This window comes from Xenopus laevis, chromosome 7L (genome assembly GCF_017654675.1).
Source record: "Xenopus laevis strain J_2021 chromosome 7L, Xenopus_laevis_v10.1, whole genome shotgun sequence".
NCBI lineage: Eukaryota > Metazoa > Chordata > Amphibia > Anura > Pipidae > Xenopus > Xenopus laevis.
Genome location: NC_054383.1, coordinates 26387681 through 26406866, shown reverse-complemented (window position 1 = coordinate 26406866; position 19186 = coordinate 26387681). Strand labels below are relative to the sequence as shown.

At 38.3% G+C, this 19186-nt stretch overlaps 1 protein-coding gene across 12 annotated transcripts in view; it reads right to left on the bottom strand.

Annotated features, from left to right (window-relative positions):
- The window catches only part of btrc.L (beta-transducin repeat containing E3 ubiquitin protein ligase L homeolog), a 117789-nt gene that overhangs the window by 36494 nt on the left and 62109 nt on the right, over window positions 1-19186 (bottom strand). For 7 of the 12 annotated variants that reach the window (XM_018225243.2, XM_018225237.2, XM_018225241.2 and 4 more), the window contains one exon: window positions 12880-12969. The exons of the other annotated variants lie outside the window; for them this stretch is intronic. In XM_018225243.2, the coding sequence (XP_018080732.1) occupies window positions 12880-12969 (90 nt within the window). The remainder of the gene's footprint in view (window positions 1-12879; window positions 12970-19186) is intronic. 12 annotated transcript variants of the gene reach the window in all.

Here is a 19186-nt window from a genome sequence, read left to right as displayed (position 1 = left end):
TATTGGCAAACTGCCTCGGTAGCTTTCCTTTTCCTTTAAGGGCATGTGCTTATCCCTAGTTCTTAGGCCCTTTATCATATATAGTGTTATTTCTCCTCCAAAAAAATCAGCACCAATATAAATAGGATGAAAGAGAATGGTTTGTATTAGAATATACCGTAATCTGAATGGCAAATGATAAATGGCCATAACACTGTCATTAAAGGAAAGCAGGATGTATTTTAGGCGAGTTGCTGTAACACAAATCATTCTATTACAGTAACAGCTGCGGCGAATATTATTATGTATTGATGGCTTCATAAGTATGTCAGATTCAATTAGGCTTCAAGGAGGCAACACAACATTGCTTCAGTGACAAAAATGGGTGCCAATACATCTGGCATAGGCGACATTCAGCACTCCAGACATGGCAGAACTAGAGTCTAGTTTATGAGTGTTGTAGTTTTGCAACAGGGTTGAAAACCCAAATAAGCAATTTTCTGAAAATTACACATTCAATTATTTTAATGTTACTTATAAATGTATTTGCTTTTGAGAGCAGTATAGGTCTGTTATTTGCTACTCTGTGGTGGTTCTGACTAAAAATGTACAGCTGAAAAAACAAACATTCTGTAATACTCTGCTTCTTAACAGCAGACTCCAGTTTGGGCCAGGACAGCACATCTTTAGTGGGTTGTGGGCGGGTGGCAGCCACAATACTGAATTTAGAGTACCAAAATTCTCCATACAAACCAGTAGTATAGCTCATGCCAGACTGAAGCTGATTTAAGAGTTATTAAATTAATTTTTTTGAGTAAAACTGGCAAACTTGCTTTACCCTAACATTTTGGTGTAAGGTGTTGTAAAAGAATCAATGGGCACTCAGATGAGACTGAATTGGTCATTTAATGATTTTCTACCACAAATTAAGATTTTATGACCAGAAACACTACTATCACTTGATCAATTGGTTTTAAATTTCACACACACACACCAAATTACACACCCACCCTTTATCAGAAAGGTCTATATAAATACACCAGTAAACCCTCAAAGTAATGCTGCTCTGAGTCCTCTGACAAAATAACACCACATTTCTTCCTTCTATTGTGTACACATGGGTTTCTGTATCAGACTTCCTGTTTTCATCTTAAACCACCAGGGCTAGGGCTTGAGCATGCTCAGTTTGCTCCTCCCTCCTGTAATCTGAGCCTAAAGCTAGAGATTCTGGCAGGAAGTGATGTCACGTCAAGCTAATATGGCTGCTGCTATCCTAAACTAACAGAGTTTCTAGAGCTGCTTACTCAGGTATGGTAAATCATTTTAAAGAATAAATATAGTGTTCTAGCTTTCACTATTGTGGTTAATATATTAGAAATAAACTGCCTCCATAGCTTGCCTTCTCCTTTAACCATCTGGCAACACTGCATTCGAACCGGTCTGAGCAAGGCCTACTTTTTACACTCCATCGATCAAGTAGTAAAAACATTCTCCATATACCGGAAATGGAAAACAACAAATGCCTTTCGTAGCAGTGACACCATTCGAAAAAATTTCTTTAAGAAACCAAGGCAAACCTAACATTGTTGCACTTTAACACAGCATTTTTTTCCAGTGCTTAAAGGCAAATGAACTAATTCAATTTTTGGCAGACAGATTCCTTTAATCCGTTTAGTTGCCAGTGGGGCGTGCAACACATTACGTTCCTGTGCATTGCAGGTCCTTTTGGCAGCCAAATGGCTGTAGAAGATTTGGTAGGATCCATCGAGTGCCTTATGAAAGGGAAACATCATAAGGTTTAATTAGAAGAAATTATTGAGACCGGCGCACGCCTGGTAACTCTGCACTGCAGTATGCTCTAAACTTGTTATCGTTAATGGTTTAAATTTCACTGTGCTAATCATTTCAGGACATAAGCCTTTCTGGATAACCTAATGAATTATTCTAACATCCTTCAGCTGAAAAAAATCCTCCATGACAGCACTAATTACAAAGACGTTTTCCCAGTGGTTATGTAAAATATGACAGAGCAGCAGTACAGGGAATTGCAGAAAACTGCTTCTAATTTCCACCGAGAAACTGACAAACACCTCTCTTTCATCTCTCCGAGCTCTCAAGTAAGATTTAACTTTCTCATTTAGTTAATTACCGTATGAGGCTCATCATTCCCTGCATCAGAACGGCACAGAGCCTTTATCGTGTTAACTTGTGAACTTGATAGATGGCTGCTGCTAAAACTTAATAACCTCACCCCCCGGCAAATTGTAAGATAAATATAATAGAAGAAAGTCTGACAGTAAAAACCTGCCAGAAATCAGCGCACTCTTTATGTTTCTTTGTAGGCAGCAAAACAACAGAGAGCTTATTACCGTCTGCGTGTCACTTCGACTTAAAAGACTCTAGGCAGTTGACTTTTCGGCACACTCCAAAACTTGGGAAACCGTTTAGAAGTTTTTTTTTTTTTTTTAAGAAAACAGAAACCCACTTCGAAGACTTTTGCGAATGCATTAAAAACAAAGGATAGCCACGTAGTAATTCAGTCGAGGATGCTGGGAGTTGTAGGACATTTTGATGTACAAGTATAATCTGTTGCTCTCATTGTACGTACATGAAACAATTACAAGAAAGGAGGTATGAAACAGTATCAACGGTATACACCATCTCTCCACTACTCAAAAAGCACCAAAAATATGAATATAACAGAGCAGTGGACTTTTTTGATTCAAATCTACCCCCCTGCCCACCCTTTGAGTCCACTTTGAGCATGGTATAGAATGGCTAATTCTAACTTTTTTATTGGCCTTCATTTTTTCTTTATAGTTTTTTTAAATGATTTGCCTTCTTTCCAGCTTTTTAAATGGGGGTCACTGACCCCATCTAAAAAACAAATGCTCTGTAAAGCTACAAATGTATAGTTACTTTTTATTACTCATCTTTCTATTCAGGCCCTCTCCTATTCATATTCCAGTCTCTTATTCAAATCATTACATGGTTGCTAGGTTAATTTCAACCATAGCAACCAGATTGCTGAAATTGCAAACCGGGGAGCTGCTGAATAAAAAGCTAAATAACAAAAAAACACAAATAATAAAAACAGAAAATCAATTGCAAATTGTCTCTGAGTGAGAAAAACCCCTTTAACATAGATACAGATATAGGAAACCATTGGTGTTTAAGCCATGAAGCCATAGTTTCAACAGTTATTTAAGACAATAAATTAGTACCCACCATAAAATGTACCCTAATTGATTTTCAAAATGGGCTTCAAAGTGAATCTTACCAGGATTAGTAACTATAAACTACTACAACTTGAGTTATAGTAGGACGGTGAGCATTCTTTTTTTTATGGAAATGTTATACATTTGTAACATTTATCATACTCATGTCTTTTGCCTTTAATCATCACTCACCTTGAATTAATTTTTCAACTTATTCCCTATCTATCCTACTTCTAATTTCTCTCATCTCCTTTGAAATAGCCGTTTCTACTGATTTTTCAAGTTACTATATTTCCTCACCTTGCTCTTTAGCCAATTTATTTAATGGTATCCGACTCTTAATTTCCCAAAAACACTAACTCTAGCCATAAAAGGGACACTAAACGCTGCAGACTCAATCCCTTACACAAAGGATGTTCCGGTCTGACCAACAGATATCAGATCTGGAAACCAAATATGCGAGTTGATGTGGTGCCGGTCTCATGGGTTTCCATAATCGCTGTTCTATGATGCAATGGCTCAACCCGATTTAGCCCAAAATGTGGGCAGCTTATTTGGCAGCCTCATCCAATGTACAAAGCTTGTTGCGTACGGTCAACTTTCACAGTCAACATCAGACTAGCACTTGTATTTAATCACACCAAGACTGGACCCCAAGCTGATGCTCCTTTCTGGGTAAAAAAAAAATGTACTTGAGGCCATCTGGCAAAAAAATTTATTGTACAGTGAAGTTGCCAAAATTCAAATATAAACGCATGGCTGGATCTTCTTGGCAACTCTTGAAATCAGTGGTTCTTGGTTATGGAGGAATACAGGCCATATTTTCCCATCTCTATTTGTAAACACAAGTACCTCCATGACATTTTTTCCTAAAATAAGAATTATCCACAGATAATCTTCCTTGTGACAGCCAAAATACAAGGCCCTTAGAACGCTGAAGATTATCTTGCAAATGGTCTCTTATGACCAAAAAGGATAAAAAAAGCTTTTCTAAATAAATGAGTGCATTATATGCAGTGGCCTTGACTTTCTGCTTTGTGAGTCTGTCTAGAACAACATGCCAAGTGACAATTTCCTTTGGGAAATCTCTTCGTCGCATGGAGGCCACATGGGCCACAGACTGCAAGCAAGGCAGTTTATACAGTCTGTCACACTCGGGATTCCCAGAACTTGACTGACAACCCATATCCTGGCATGCATACAGCTGCAGAATGCAACTCAGCAGAGCAACCTATTGTGCACCATACGAGGTCACATCAAATGCCAAAAAGATGCCCCAGCCTTAAGGCAAGAACAGACTTAGAAATGTTCTCCCAAAAAAACAAAATAAAGACCACAATGGATGCCTAAATGCATTTTGAACAAAGGACAAAGATCTGGCTTTCACTTCCAATTGCGGAGCTGCAGAGAAGCACCCCATACCCACGCACTTTGGGTTCAACGGCAGGTGTAACATTCACTTCCTAATGGCACAACTTATACAAAAAGAAATGACACTGCACGAAAGTGAGAAAAAAGTAGACTGCAGCCCTTATACAGTCAGTCAGTTGTAAAATGTATATGCTTAGAAATACAGAAGTGACATTAATTAACCAATGCTTTTATTGCTAATTTTCAGTGCCTCACAAGAAGACATTAGCAAACAGGTCTTCTAAGAAACATGCTGACTCACATCATTAACAAAGTATCATTTTGTTTAGTAATCGTTAAATGTGCTTCCTTAAATGGAATGTCCTTGAAGCCAGATGTACTGTAAAGTAAATAAGCTGTTTGTGTTAAATTGCTATATTGTGCTGCTTGCACGAAATTAAACAGGTTTCTCCAATTATTGCTATACGGCCTTGTTCACACCAGAAACTTTTTCGGGGAAAGTCTCTGTAACTTGAAAGTGAGCTAGCTGCATTGGGTCGATACACCCTGATGCTTTTTGTCAAGGGACCCTGTAATTAATTAATATATATTGTTTGGTAAAATAGTAAACTTGACCTTTTTATTTGATAAAAAAAGAAGGTTTCATCCTGGCCGTACTGAATCCAAATCAGACATGGTAAAAAAATTTGCAGTGTGCACACTTTGTGCACGTATCAGCAATTTCTGCCGGCACACCCACAATTTCCGGCGGCACCATGGGTTTGGAATTGGTTTTTGGCAAAATCTGTTGAGAGGATACGGGGGGTAAGCCCAAATACTAAACGGGTGGATTCGGTGCATCCCTACTTATTGCCATTAACTTCAAGGTAGAGTTATCCAGATAGCCCTGAATTACAGAAAGGCCATCTCTCTCAGATTTCATTTTAATCAAATCATTGAAATTTTAAAAAATAACAACAGGACGTTGTACTTGAGGCAAAACAATCCTAAACATTTTATTAATGTTTAAATAATTTTTTTTTGGTATGGAAATCCAAATTATGGAAAGACCCCGTGTACAGAAAATCCCAGTTCCACACTATTCTGGATAACAGGTCCCATACCTGTATAGATTACTAAAGGTATGGGACCATTAATACAGAACGCTCGGGACCTAGTGTTTTCCAGACAACTGATCTTTCCATAATTTGGATCTTCATACCATAAAGGTGGCCATAGACGCACAAATAATATTGTACAAAATTAATTTTCATACGAGGTTCGGTGCGTGTATGGTGGGAAAAGAGCGGACCAATATCGGCAGAAGACTTGGACATCGGTCGGCTCGTCAATCGGGTTGGATGGAAATTTTTGATTGGGTGCCTTTGAAGGAAGCCAAACATCGGCCATTGTTAGTGCTGAATCGTCAGATACAGGTAGAATTCTATTGTTTCTACCTGTATATCTGACGATTCAGCTCTACTCGTGTGTATTGAAACAATCTTTCTTGGAACGTAATTTTTATGTCTATGGCCTTAAGTCTACGTGAAAATCATGTAAACAAACAGACCCAATAGGCTGGTTTTGCCTCCAATAAGGATTAATTATATCTTAGTTGGGATCAAGTACAAGGTACTGTTATTATTACAGATAAAAATAAACCCATTTTTCAAAATTTTTATTTTTTTTGGATAAAATTGAGGCTATGGGAGACAGCCTTTCTGTAATTCAGAGCTTTCTGGATAATGGATCTCATACCTGTAGAGAGAAAAATAAAATTAAAAGAACATGCTGGGAAATGGCAAACCTGCATTTTGAAGCTTTTTAGATATCAGGTTTCTGGATAATAGATCCCATACCCTTTATAATCTTTATATTTGTTTAGGGATTCAGCCTTTTTCAGCAGGATTCAGCCGAATCCTTCTGCCCGGCCGAACCGAAACCAAATTTGTATATGCAAATTAGGGGAGGGAAATTGGGTGACTTTTTGTCACAAAACAAGTAAAACGGTTTTCCCCTTCCCATTTCCCCTTGTATATGCAAATTAGGATTCGGTTCGTATTCGCAGAATCTTTCGCGAAGGATTCAGGGGTTTGGATTAGTGGATTCGGTGCATCCCTATATTTTTAAACCTGAATATAAGCAGTCTGAAAAGTTAAAAACAACTGGAAAAGCAGAAACAGGATTCATTAAAATAAAAAAAACAGGAAATAGAAAGAATGAATAATCTCAAGGCAAATAAACCAGCTTGTGACCTTACACATATACCAGGTTGCAGCGAGGGTGAAACAAGCACAGAAGTGGTTAAAAAAAGCGCTTTTAAAAAACTGTATTGGGAATATTAGAAGTTACACAATGTGCTATACTGTCATTAAGGCAGAACAAGCTGAAGTAAGTTGTAAAAACTGTGCTAAATTTGCAGCACTTTCCCAATGTTATGTCTGAACCAACCTTTTTAATAAGCCAATTTTTATTCATCTATTAAAATGCTAATGTACTGAACCACTCTGGCAGTGTTTTTAAAGTGAAGGGAGCATTTTTTGCACAAAGGCGACCAGCTGGGTAAAAGCCGTTTTATAGAGAGGAACCTTTACCGACGTGATCGTTTGTTTCACGACTACAAGAAAATATACATAGCGACGTTCTGGATGGGGAACGTTTCTGTCCAAATGTCTCAAGGATGAACATATTATAGACTGATGGAAGGAAGGGGGAAACGATGGCTCATTAGCATGAGCAATGCTGTGATATCCGGTAGACATATGTAAGCTTTGGTAAATCAGAGAGCAGATTTCAGAAGTGGCACTAGACAGAGCATGTAATTTTAAACCAATGGATTTTTTCTTCTTCCTTCAGAAACCATGAATGGCAGTCGGCAGCTGGGCTTTGGTATTATACTCTCCATCTCCTGTCTTGCTAATTAAAAGGTTGATCACAGAACAATGCTGCCCTCATTAATTTCTGCCTTCTGATTGGGCAGGATCCTCCTGCCCCGCCTGATCCTTTCACACTGCTTGAAGGTAATGTGACAGCTTCCAGAAGATGGATTGCCTGTTGCCATATTGCTCCTTGTCTCCAATCAAGAGCTATCTGTGTAAACTGATTGTTCTAATTTGCTCTCATTATTATTACAATATCAGGAGAAAATAACGCACACAGCTCACTGTCACAACAATGAGAAACAGCCATTAGTTACAGAAAGACAAAGACTGCTTATAATAGGGGCATGAGCATCTACTAATGTGCCCGAAGGAGAAGGGAAGAAAGAGCTGCCTCTCCAAGCTATTGGTCCAAAATCAAATTTATAACAGTTATAATTGTAGTGACAGATGGGTTTCAAAGCAGCGGGGTTTAACATTTTAAGAACTGTATGGAGAGAATGAGACTTTGCAAATGGGAAGGATTAGGGAAGATAACTGCTCAACCAAGGAAAACCAGGGAAGAGAACAGTTCTAGAAGAATGGCCCTTAAAATGTGAAGGGAAACTATAGCTGGGGATTGATTTAATTAAAAAGGCACAGATATAGCGGTTAAAACGTACACAAATAATTGGGGGGGATTTAAGTGACCTCTGTTTATGAACTGCACTCTTCATTACAGAAGCCTCAGACAGGCAAAAATAGGCGATTTGGGGCTTCGTTACTTTAAATAGGTATACAACGGGGTACAGAAAAAACTGAAAAGGAGTATAAAAAATAGTTAAATCTTGTGAAAATGTTTTTTATGGCAGACATGCAGAATAAATACTCCAATTTGAAAGTAAAAAAACCATTGCACAAGTTAAACGCAAATAAAATACAGGTATGGGACTGTTTATCTGGTATGCATACAGGTATGGGAACTTGGGTTTTCTGGATTTAGGGATCTTTCTGTAATTGGCTCTCCACACTCCATATTTAAGTCTACTTAAATATCAATTGAACATTAAACAAAATAGGATTGTTTGTCCTCCAATAAAAAATAAATGTTATCATTGTTTGGATCAAGTGCAAGGTACTGCTCTATTATTAGAGAACAAGGAAATCATTTTTTAAAATAATTTAATTGTTTGTATGAAACTGAGTCTATGGGAGATGGCCTTCCCATAATTCCGAGCAGTCTGGATAACGGATCCTATACATATATTTAAAATAGCTTGATATTTAACCCTAAATAAACCAATGCGTTTTTTAAACCTAGGCTTAACAGACAGTGTGCTAGCAAAAGCTTAAGCCGCAATGAGCTGTAGGCCCCACTGGCAGCGAGAAGGTTAAAGGGCACACTTTAACAAACCATTTTAAATCCCCGCACTAAAATACTGCACTATACTGCACTACAAAATGTGCTGATGATGCCAATTACAAGCCCCCAGCCGAATACTCCAGCCCCCACCATTCGGGCAGATTTATGTGGGCTCTTGCCGACGTTATTACAAGTCAGAGTTTATTGGGAAATTGTTACATTATGCGGAGTGTCTAACAAATTGCTTATGCGGCTATAATTGGATTACAACAGCCGCTTGCTCCCACCGGTAAGATTAGGCAAGTAGGGCTCCTGCCGATCTCTGAGCGTTAGCAGTAATTTTATTTGCCTTGCCTCTCTCTTTCCTAACAACATGCCTCTCTCCCTGCCAGCTGTCTGCTGAAAAGGCAAAGGCTTGTTCCTTGGCCCTAACAATGCAATTACAGCCCCGCAGATCGCACTGTTTGTGCATTAAGTACAGTGCCAAAACGAGGCAAATTGATCGTTTGACTTTTGAAGAAGCCATGTGATCTTCTCCGTGCGGGTGATCCGATATGCACCAGCGGTTACCCCCGCCGTTAATTCTGGTTGAAGAACTTCATTCCAGATCATTTTTCCTAATGAACCCGCTGGGCACAAATATAGATTTACCTACGTTTTAAATATATGCTCATTCTTAGAAAGTGATCTTGGAATTCGAGTGCAGAAGGGGATAGGTGCAGGCAACTATAGATTATAAGTGACCAGAGATTTAAATCCTTCTTCCTGTAACAGAAATCAGATTGTTCAAATGTGGCAAAAATTTAAATTTACCTTTTTTGTAAAAATAAAAAAATAATCTGTAATCCCTGAAAACTTTAGTTTTGTCTGCAATAATTAGCGCTACATTTTTTTTTTTTTTTAAAAACATCAATTGGGGTTAGAAACGACAGGTTTCATTTCCTTTCATGGAATGGCTTAAACTAAAATGCTAAAAATCCCTTTGGAATCAAAAAAAAAAAAAAAAAATCCCAGGCAAAAAAATTACAAAAAAAAAAAACCCCAACATGTTCAGACACCAGGTTTAGGCAATCTGAGGATCTTCAGATAATTCCATTAGTGATACATTTTTTACTTCCTGAAGCCTCTTGGCTGTAAAGGGTGCTGGGAGTGTTCTGGTCTGATGTCTATGTAAATTCCTGGGCAAGTTTTCCGTTCCTCTAAGAGCCATCCACTAGTTGCACCAACTTTTACTACTGCGGTTTCCCACCTTAAACCTCTCTCTCCCTCACTTTTCACATACCTGCCATAGAATCAGTAGAGGTAAGGGAGTTTCGGATTTAGAGACACTTTGGGGAAAAAAAAACTGGAATGTGCCACTAATATTTTAAAGGAGTTGTTCACCTTTGAGTATGATGTAGAGAGTGATATTCTTATAACTTTTAATGCATTATTATTTATGGTTTTTTTAGTTCGTTTTTTTATTCAGCAGCTTTCCAGTGTTTTTTTTTTGTTTTTTTTTAGTTGTAATAACGGTTTGAAGACCGCAATCTGTCGTTTTGCCTGGTCATGTGCTTTCAGAAAGAGCCAGCACTTTAGGATGGAACTGCTTTCTGGCAGGCTGTTGTTTCTCCTACTCAATGTAAATCAATGTGTCTCAGTGGGACCTGGATTTTAATTTTGAGTGCTGTTCTTAGATCTACCAGGTATCTTTTATCTTTTGTTAGGCAGCTGCTATCTGGTTACCTTCCCATTGTTCTCGTTAGACTGTTGGGGGGTGGGGGGGGGTGATAATAAAACTCCAACTTGCAGTAACAGCAGTAAAGAGTGACTGAAGTTTATCAGAGCACAAGTCACATGACTGGGGGCAGCTGGGAAACTGACAATATGTCTAGCCCCATGTCAGATTTCAAAATTAAATATAAAAAAAATCTGTTTGCTCTTTTTGAGAAACGAATTTCAGTGCAGAATTCTGCTGGAGCAGCACTATTAACTAATGTATTTTGAAAAATGCTTGCCCATGACAGTATCCCTTTAAATACATATTGGGCAGCCAATTTAATTTGCAAGGAGAATATGGAGGCCTACATTCAGCAGCAAAATCAGTTGATAGTTTAGCTAGTTTCCGCACCTTAAAATCTCTAATCTTTTACACTTTTGCTTGTCCTTTAAAAGTTATCACTTTAACTTTTCTTTCCCTTTTTTTACCCTCTAATTATTGCTATTAGCTTGTAAAGCAAAGTGGTGGAAAAGTGTAACGGTTGCACAGATCACAGCTGGCAATAATTCTTTAGGAAAATGTTTACTATCAGTTATGAGAAAAGGACTTTATGCTCATTAAACAGCATGCCGCATCTCACGCCACAATCACACTGTTTCAGCATAATCTGAACTGAAATATCTTCTTTCCTGTAGATAATTCTGTGAACTAAACAACTGAGCTATTAAAATCCATTAAATAAAAAACATGGAAATTGGCTTGTGAATACAGATATTACATTAAAAAAAAAGGACCTGCGCATTATTTTTAGCGATTTCGAATGAAAAGGTTCCCGTTTAGGGGAGGCTGATTGAGCAGAAAGTAAAACAATACAATTAAAGAGGGAAAAATACCTATTGATAAATAGTCTCACTGCAAGAAAGCAATGCTAATTGCCAAGAAAGCTTCCATAGGTGAGAATGCTTCTTATTGCTTCTATATACCTTAAGTTACCCTGTAGAAGGATTGCACCATAAAATTAACCAATTATAATTTTGAATCTATGCCAAGTTTCTATAACTTCTGACCAGGGTTGGAACTGGCCCATTAGTGTCCCTGTGGGACAAGGATTCAGTTGGCTCTCTAGTTAGTCGACCTACATTTCCTTGAAGCACAATGGCTCTCCCATCTTAAGGTGGCCATACATGCAAGTAAGATCTTTCGTAGGATCATATGTGCATGTGTGGTGGGAAACAAGGCTACCGATATCGGGAAAAAGCCTTGGATATCGATCGTCTCGACGATCGGGCAGCACTGGAAATTTTTACCCAGCAAATTTGAAGGTGCCTAAACATTACAACAAATGCTAAATCATCTGAGTTAAATAATTCTTTGGGGTATATTTATCAAAGTGTGAAGTTAAAGATCACCACAGTCTGCTAGAGTGAAATTCTGCCACTCTGTTAATTTCTATAGGATTTTTAAATGCGTATTTATGAAAGTAAAAGTTCAACCTTTGATAAATACGCTTTTAAAAATCCCATAGAAATAAATAGAGAGGCGGTATTTCACGCTAGTGGACTGTGGTGATCTCTAACTTCACTTTTTAATAAATATACCCCTTTTTATTTTTACCTCCATATCGGACGATTCAGCTTTTAACGTTAGTAAAGTGGACGAAAGATCTTTCATACGACCAATGGTTGTGTTCGTAATTGAATTGTAGCGTGTATGGCGTAATTGAAGCTTGTATATGGTAACTAAACTACTATTTTTCTTTAATGCTGGACCTTCTGTACAGTCACAGCTTGGTGTGCTCTCAAGCATGACTGCTATCACAAACCCTATTGGCATTTCAGGTGCCTTTGACTTACGTGGTCTACACCGCTTTGAACGGATACGATCTCACCTTGAAAACAGATCTCCACTCCTAGCGTCAAGCTACTATAGAAATTTATGCATTTAGAGCAACTCTGATGAGCAAGTTAGCAGAAACATCATGGAAACCTAGGGAGTAACTCTGGATGTGTACAGCCTACCCTGGTAGTGCTCAAGACTTGCTTGGGCAAAACTGCCGGCACAGCTATACTTCAATGGGCAGTATGATCACAGTAGGTTATTCATCTCCAGCACACCAGTATTTATTCATATCCATTCTTTGGAAAATGCAGTCAAGACTAATGATGAGCATATTGACGAAACCATTCTAGTCTAACCAATAATTCTACCATTCCATTGGTGCAGTATGAAATACCTTGACTGTAGAAGATTGAAGCCACAAAGGTAATGTTATGTCTTGATACAAAGCTTTACTGGGGTCATAACAGATTACAAGCATCTATAGAACATTTAAAAAAAAAAAAAAAAAACACCTATAGAAAAAGCACGGAAAAGCCAAGAAGGTTAATGATATGACTCTATAGTATCACTTACTTTAACTACACAACTTTCTGTCTTCATAGCAGAGCCAAACAAGCATACGGTATCTTGGGTTATGCACAAACTGGCACAGTTGTTGGAGGTCTGCAATCAAAAGAGCAGCCTGGTCAGATGGGAAAACTGCAGGATTATGGGATTCCAAAATGGCAGTTCTGCTTTCAAAGTTGTATGTGCCTATGATATATTTCTAACTCTCTGTGAGAAGCCTCGTCTGGGCCAGCTTCACAAGAGGAAGCAACCGTTTCATAAGGACGAACTACACACAATGGAGACCCATTTAAATAAAAAATATGCTCTTTAAAATGCATTTAGCACATTTGAAAACTCCTTAAGCATACACTAAACATGGTCCTATACCTTGATAAATGGAAATCGTGTGCATTGTAGAAGCAGGAAAACACTGTATTAAGCACATAAGCACAGCATGCAATATGCTTATACGATGAAGAATTTTGCCTTTGCCAACAACCTGCCCAACCGCGGTTTCCTTATTATAGGTGTCGTGTCAGGTACATGTTAATGTGTGTTTAAATGCACGTGTTGAATACATTTCAAAATGGCATATAAACATCCGTTTAATCCACCCTGGGATTTTTTGCCTGTTGTAAGATAAGGTAAACTATTATAGTCAACACTGTGGGAAACACTCCATCCATGCGATAAAAGTCTACATTTCACAAAAGTGATGGAGACTTCAGCAAAAATAAAATTCTTTTGCAACGATGTTCACTTCCAAAACAACTGTTGCAAAGGTTAGTAAATGGTGTATGGAAATAGAGAAGTTAAGTTATTTTTCCCAATGTTAGAGAACATGAGTCCAAGTAGTCTTCTCCATTATGTTTTAGCTTATACAGGTTGGTCTAAGAGTAAGCACACACAGGCAGATAAGTCGCGGTGCGTAATTTTCCAAAGTTGCCCGAAGTTTCCTCATGAGGCAAGTTCGGGCAAACTTCGGAAAACTAAGCATCACGAGTGCCATCCCGCTGGCGATTTTTTCATTATAGCCGGTGGGAAGGTAGGGAAGGCAGTTCGGGGAGATTGTCGCCCCAAAGAAGAGGCGTTTTGTTGCAGGGAAGAATACGGGAATAAGGAAAGATATACAAATGTGGGATGAAGTCGCAGCGTTGATCCGACGAGACAACTGTCGAATGCAGACGCAGCGTCTGCATCAGACAGTCATATGTCGGATCAGCGATGCAACACCATCCGACAATGCTATTGCTTACCTTATTTTTGTCGCATCCGACTTGACGCCTGCAGTTTTGTGCAACGCGTCGGATCGCGACGGAAACGCCCGTGTAGTCCTAATTTTTATATACTCCTAGCTATGACAAACACTGAAGGGCACATATTTAAGTTCTCCCTTTTAAGATCCAGGTAGGAGATCCTTTATTCGTAAACCCGGTATCCAGAAAGCTCCAAATTCCACGAAGGCCTTCTCCCATAAACTTTATTTCATCTAAACAATCCACAATTTTTAAAACGCATTTCCTTTTTCTCTGTAATAATAAAACGGTACCTTGCACTTGAACCAAACAAAGATATAATTAATCCTTATTGGAGGTAAAACCAGGCTTTATTTAATGATTTTCTAGTAAACTTAAGGTAAGAAAATCCAAATTACAGAAAGATCCATTATCCGGAAAAGCCCAGGTCCTGAGCATTCTGGATAACAGGTTCAATACTTGTAAGTTAAATAAGCACAATTGAATTGCAGATATATCATTAGTCATACGGGTTCCATTGTTCTTCCAGACGCAGATTTTTCGCTTCTGCTATAAGATTATCGAGTATGCACACGGATCACACACACCGATTTGTAGGAATGACCATTAGAGCTGCCTATAATTCTGAACAAGTTCTCAATTTTAGTAGTGCTGCTGGGGTAAAACATCTAAGCGACTATTTTTTACAGTACATTCATGACACAAGATTATCTAACAAAGTAATTGCTAATCAATAGAGGGCTTACTTGTCAACGGAAACATATAACACACTAAAAGAAATTGATTACTGAACTCCTTTGCACTTACCAGTGGGTACATCATTTCCAAGCATACAAAACTTGCTTCCAGATGGCACCATATTTTAAAAAAAGAGGGATGTCAACTGGACGGAGTGCTTAATGTCTTTAGACCACAAAAGCATATATTGAAGATAACACAATACTGTAACACTGTACGTCTAATGGGTGGAAGAACGCATTACGATGTATTAAGGTAGAATACTGCCATTACAGAACTATAAAAAACTATTTTATGTAGCAACAAATATACCTTAGTCTCCCATCTAACGTCTCAAGGCTAACATTTCTACTTATGTAAATACAGCAGGAGATAGAAGACTCTCTTAATCGAAGCAATACCAAAACAAAAAAAAAAAGCGAGAATAAAAGAAATTGCTATAAAGAAGTGCATGCTGGTTATCTTATCAGAAGTAACTAAGAGTTACTGGCTATAGGAAATGATATTGCACATTTATATGGAAATTCATTCAATTCTCCTTTTTGATTACATCTAAGGGCCAACTGCATGATGCTCTGCTATGTTAGTAGATTATGTTTTATGCAGGAACATATACTGGAGTGATATACAAAGCGGGAGAGAAAGCCCACAAAAACCTCACCGTAACTTTAGTTTAAATGCAGATATCTTGTTCAGGTATGGGACCTATTAGCCGGAATGCCCGGGACTTGGTGTTTTCTGGATAATGGATCTTTCTGTAATTTGGATCTTCATACCTTAAGTCTACTAGAAAATCATATAAACATTAAATAAACCCAATAGGCTGGTTTTTCTTCCAATAAGGATTAATTATATCTTGGTTTGGATCAAGAAAAAGTTACAGTTTCATTATTAGAGAAAAAGGAAATCATTTTAAAAATGCTGATAAAATGGAGTCAATGGGAAATGCCTTTCTATAACTCGGAGCTTTCTGTATAAAGAGTTTCCGGATAACGGATCCCATACTACTTTACTCCAGTGGTGTGTGTGTGTGGTTATGTACACAAATATACACACACACACAGTGTTTATCCTTAATATTTTCTATAAAAGACATTGTGTAAATAAATGTATTGCACTTCTGAATGACGAAATGTCAACAGTGCTGACCTAGCATTATACAATGGACTCGAGTTTTCTACACTATAAAAAACACTATGTACTAAAGATATAGGATCCATTATACAGAATTACAAGAGGGTCATCTCCCATAGACTCCCTTTAAATCAAATAATTCAAGATTTAAAAGGATATTACTCTTTTCTCAATAATAATAATAATAATAATAATAATAATAATAATAATAATAATAAAACAGAACCTTGTACTTGATCCCTGTTAAGATAGAATTAACCCTTACTGGAAAAAAAATATTTTTATTAGACTTAAAAGTATTGAGATCCAAATTGCAGAAAGATTCTTTTATCCAGAAAACACCAGGTCCCCCAAAGTTTTGTCTAATTGGTTGCAATGGTCAACTTAAAGGGCATCCACCTGATCTGAATGTCAACTGAGTGCGACAAAAACACTACAAATCATCTCACTATCAAAAGAGAATGGGGGATGGGATGGTTGATATGCACCAAGTTTCCTGGATTTTACACCATTTTTCTACGGACTTTCCATAATTCGTCACTTTCTGGATAATGGGTTTCCGGATAACGGATCCCAAACTTGTACAAACAAATGAAATATTTCCTTACACATCCTGTACCTATATGAACTAAGAAGCCATTTGTGATAAATGTATAATGTGTTGCTGTCAGCCACTAGAGGGCGACCATACAGCAAAATAGAAGTTTCTTTAATTAGGAACATAGCAACTACTTAAAATGAGACAAACCAATATAGTAAGTGACAGTACTAAGTACATGTGTGATGGTTAATTAGTTCTAGTATAGAGAGTTAGAGTCAAGGTCAGACTGGTGCAGTTGGTGCCCCACCGAACCCCTGGGGCCCCCAAGCGCCTGCGCCAAAGCCAGCATGGACGAACGGCAGGCACACCACGTTGCACTTTTTTTTTTTTTAGTTCGGGCCAATCGGGGAGGGGGTCTGGGCCAGTGTCCGACCCTGGTTAGAGTCACAAGTATGTAACAATATGCAAGGGATAGGGACTTGTAGACTAACAAGCTGAAAGACTGTAAAGCTGGCATCCCTTTAGATTTAATGGACACCAACATAAGGGCACATCTAGGAGGTATTTAACAGTCACGAATAATCCCAATTTTATATAAAACACATGAAAAGTATACTCTTTATTTATATACATGAAAACCAATACAGGCACACAGCATGAGGGGGAACTGCTATACTGCATACCTTAGCACAGGGGTGCCCAAACTTTTTGCAACGAGGGCCAGATTTGGTGAGGTGAAAATGTGTGGGGACCGACCATTCAGCCCGACATTCTTTGAACCATTAACATTAAGTAATCGTAGCAGTAATATTTGGGCACATTAGTGAAACGATCTGCCACTTGGTCTATACTGCTGTCTGTGTGCTGAAGGTGTTAGCAATAGACACGTACTGGCACGTAGTGACGCCATACTTCTTTAGTTTACTGTACTGGCACGTCAGTACGTCTATTGACACCTTCAGCCCTAAAGAAGTATGCGAAAACAGCGTGTCACTACGTGCCAGTACGGGTCTTTTGCCAACACCTTCAGCACACAGGCAGCAGTATAGACCGAATGGCAGATAATTTCACGAATAAGCCTTAATATTACTGCTATGGGATTCCTGATCGCACTGTGCTGGGGGGCCTCATCATTAATTTCATGATGGAGGCTGAGGGCCCGTGTAAATTTGAAAAAGGGCCGCACTTTGGACATGCCTGCCTTAGCAAGATAATTATCAGAAGAAAACAGTACTTGTAATGTAACTATGAATATTTTCATTCATCCAGGTCATGGTATATCTAGTATAGGTAAATCTAAAACCAACTGGACTTGCTGAGTAATCATTGAAGACGTTTCACTACTCATCGGAGCAGCTTCTTCAGTTCAACGGACTGTTGTAATGGTTAAAAGTGGCATAATGGTGGCACCCATTCATTTGTATCGACACGAATATGCAGTAACAAGAATTGTGAATTTATATCCAAACGGAGATTCTAGATCTATTAATCAGAAATCGGGTAACAGTTTGAATGATTTCTTTGCTGCACTGTAAAATTCTCATGATAGTATCCCTATAAATACAGATGGAAAAAGTCTGATAACAGAATAGAGAGCAAAAGGCATTTCCCTGGGAAAAGGGTTATACCACGTGCCAAGTTACTGGACTGGGTCAGGTATCATTTGTGGTGTTTAATAACAGAATTCCTGGTATTTATTTAACCCGTCAATTATCTGTGGCTTGGTACCACTCCCAAAAAAACAAAATTGGGAAAATTCGACAAAAAAGTCTACGAACAACTATTTTTTTTTTGACGCACAGCTATTTTTTTCACCCACTGGTCTCTATGGGAATCCTTTTTTACGGTGAAACGTTTCACTCATCACTAGTGGTATACAAAACATTTCCATGTGTTGATAACAGAGCAGCTGTATCTCCTATAAGGTATAGCTCAATGGGTGGGGCACCTGTAAAATATTTTTGTATCAAAGAAGAGTTGTCAGTTTGAAATACTGCTATCTGGGAGAATAAGCCTTCAGTAGGGTGTAAGGCAAAAGAACACGTACTTGCCAGGCCAGATGGTTTCCATTTGGTTTCATGAACTCAAAAGAAAAGCTAACAAGGGGCCAGACACTTTGCCATTGTCTAGGCCTCTCTCGTGTCTTTAGATCTCCAGGGTTCCTGTAAGAAAGTGAGTAAAAAGTACCCAGCTACTTAAAGAAATACAAATGGGAGGGGTGGAACCATGCTGTTTTAAGAAGCCATAACTCTTATCAAGTGCCTTTATTTAGCACAGCCTACATTGTTAGCATGGCAAGTGGGCAGACAAAGGCTACATAAAGACCATGATTACTAATGAAACCCATCCACTTGGGTTGAAGACGCAGCGAACAACACTATACTCTGGCAAAAATAGTCATGGTTAGGCAAGACAACAAACCCTGTATTCTTCCCAAGGACGTCTCATGCTTACTGCCAAGTGAGATGGAGCTAAATCCAATGACTTTAGCATCAGATCCAAAACATAACTGATACCTAACCGCTTTGCTGTCAGAGATGCTTAAAAAAAAAAACCAAAACATCAATTAACTCATTTAGTTTCACATAAGAAGAGGTGTGTATGATTTGGTCTTCTTGTATCTGGTTACCTGGTCACTCGCTATCCTCGAGTTAAAGAACTG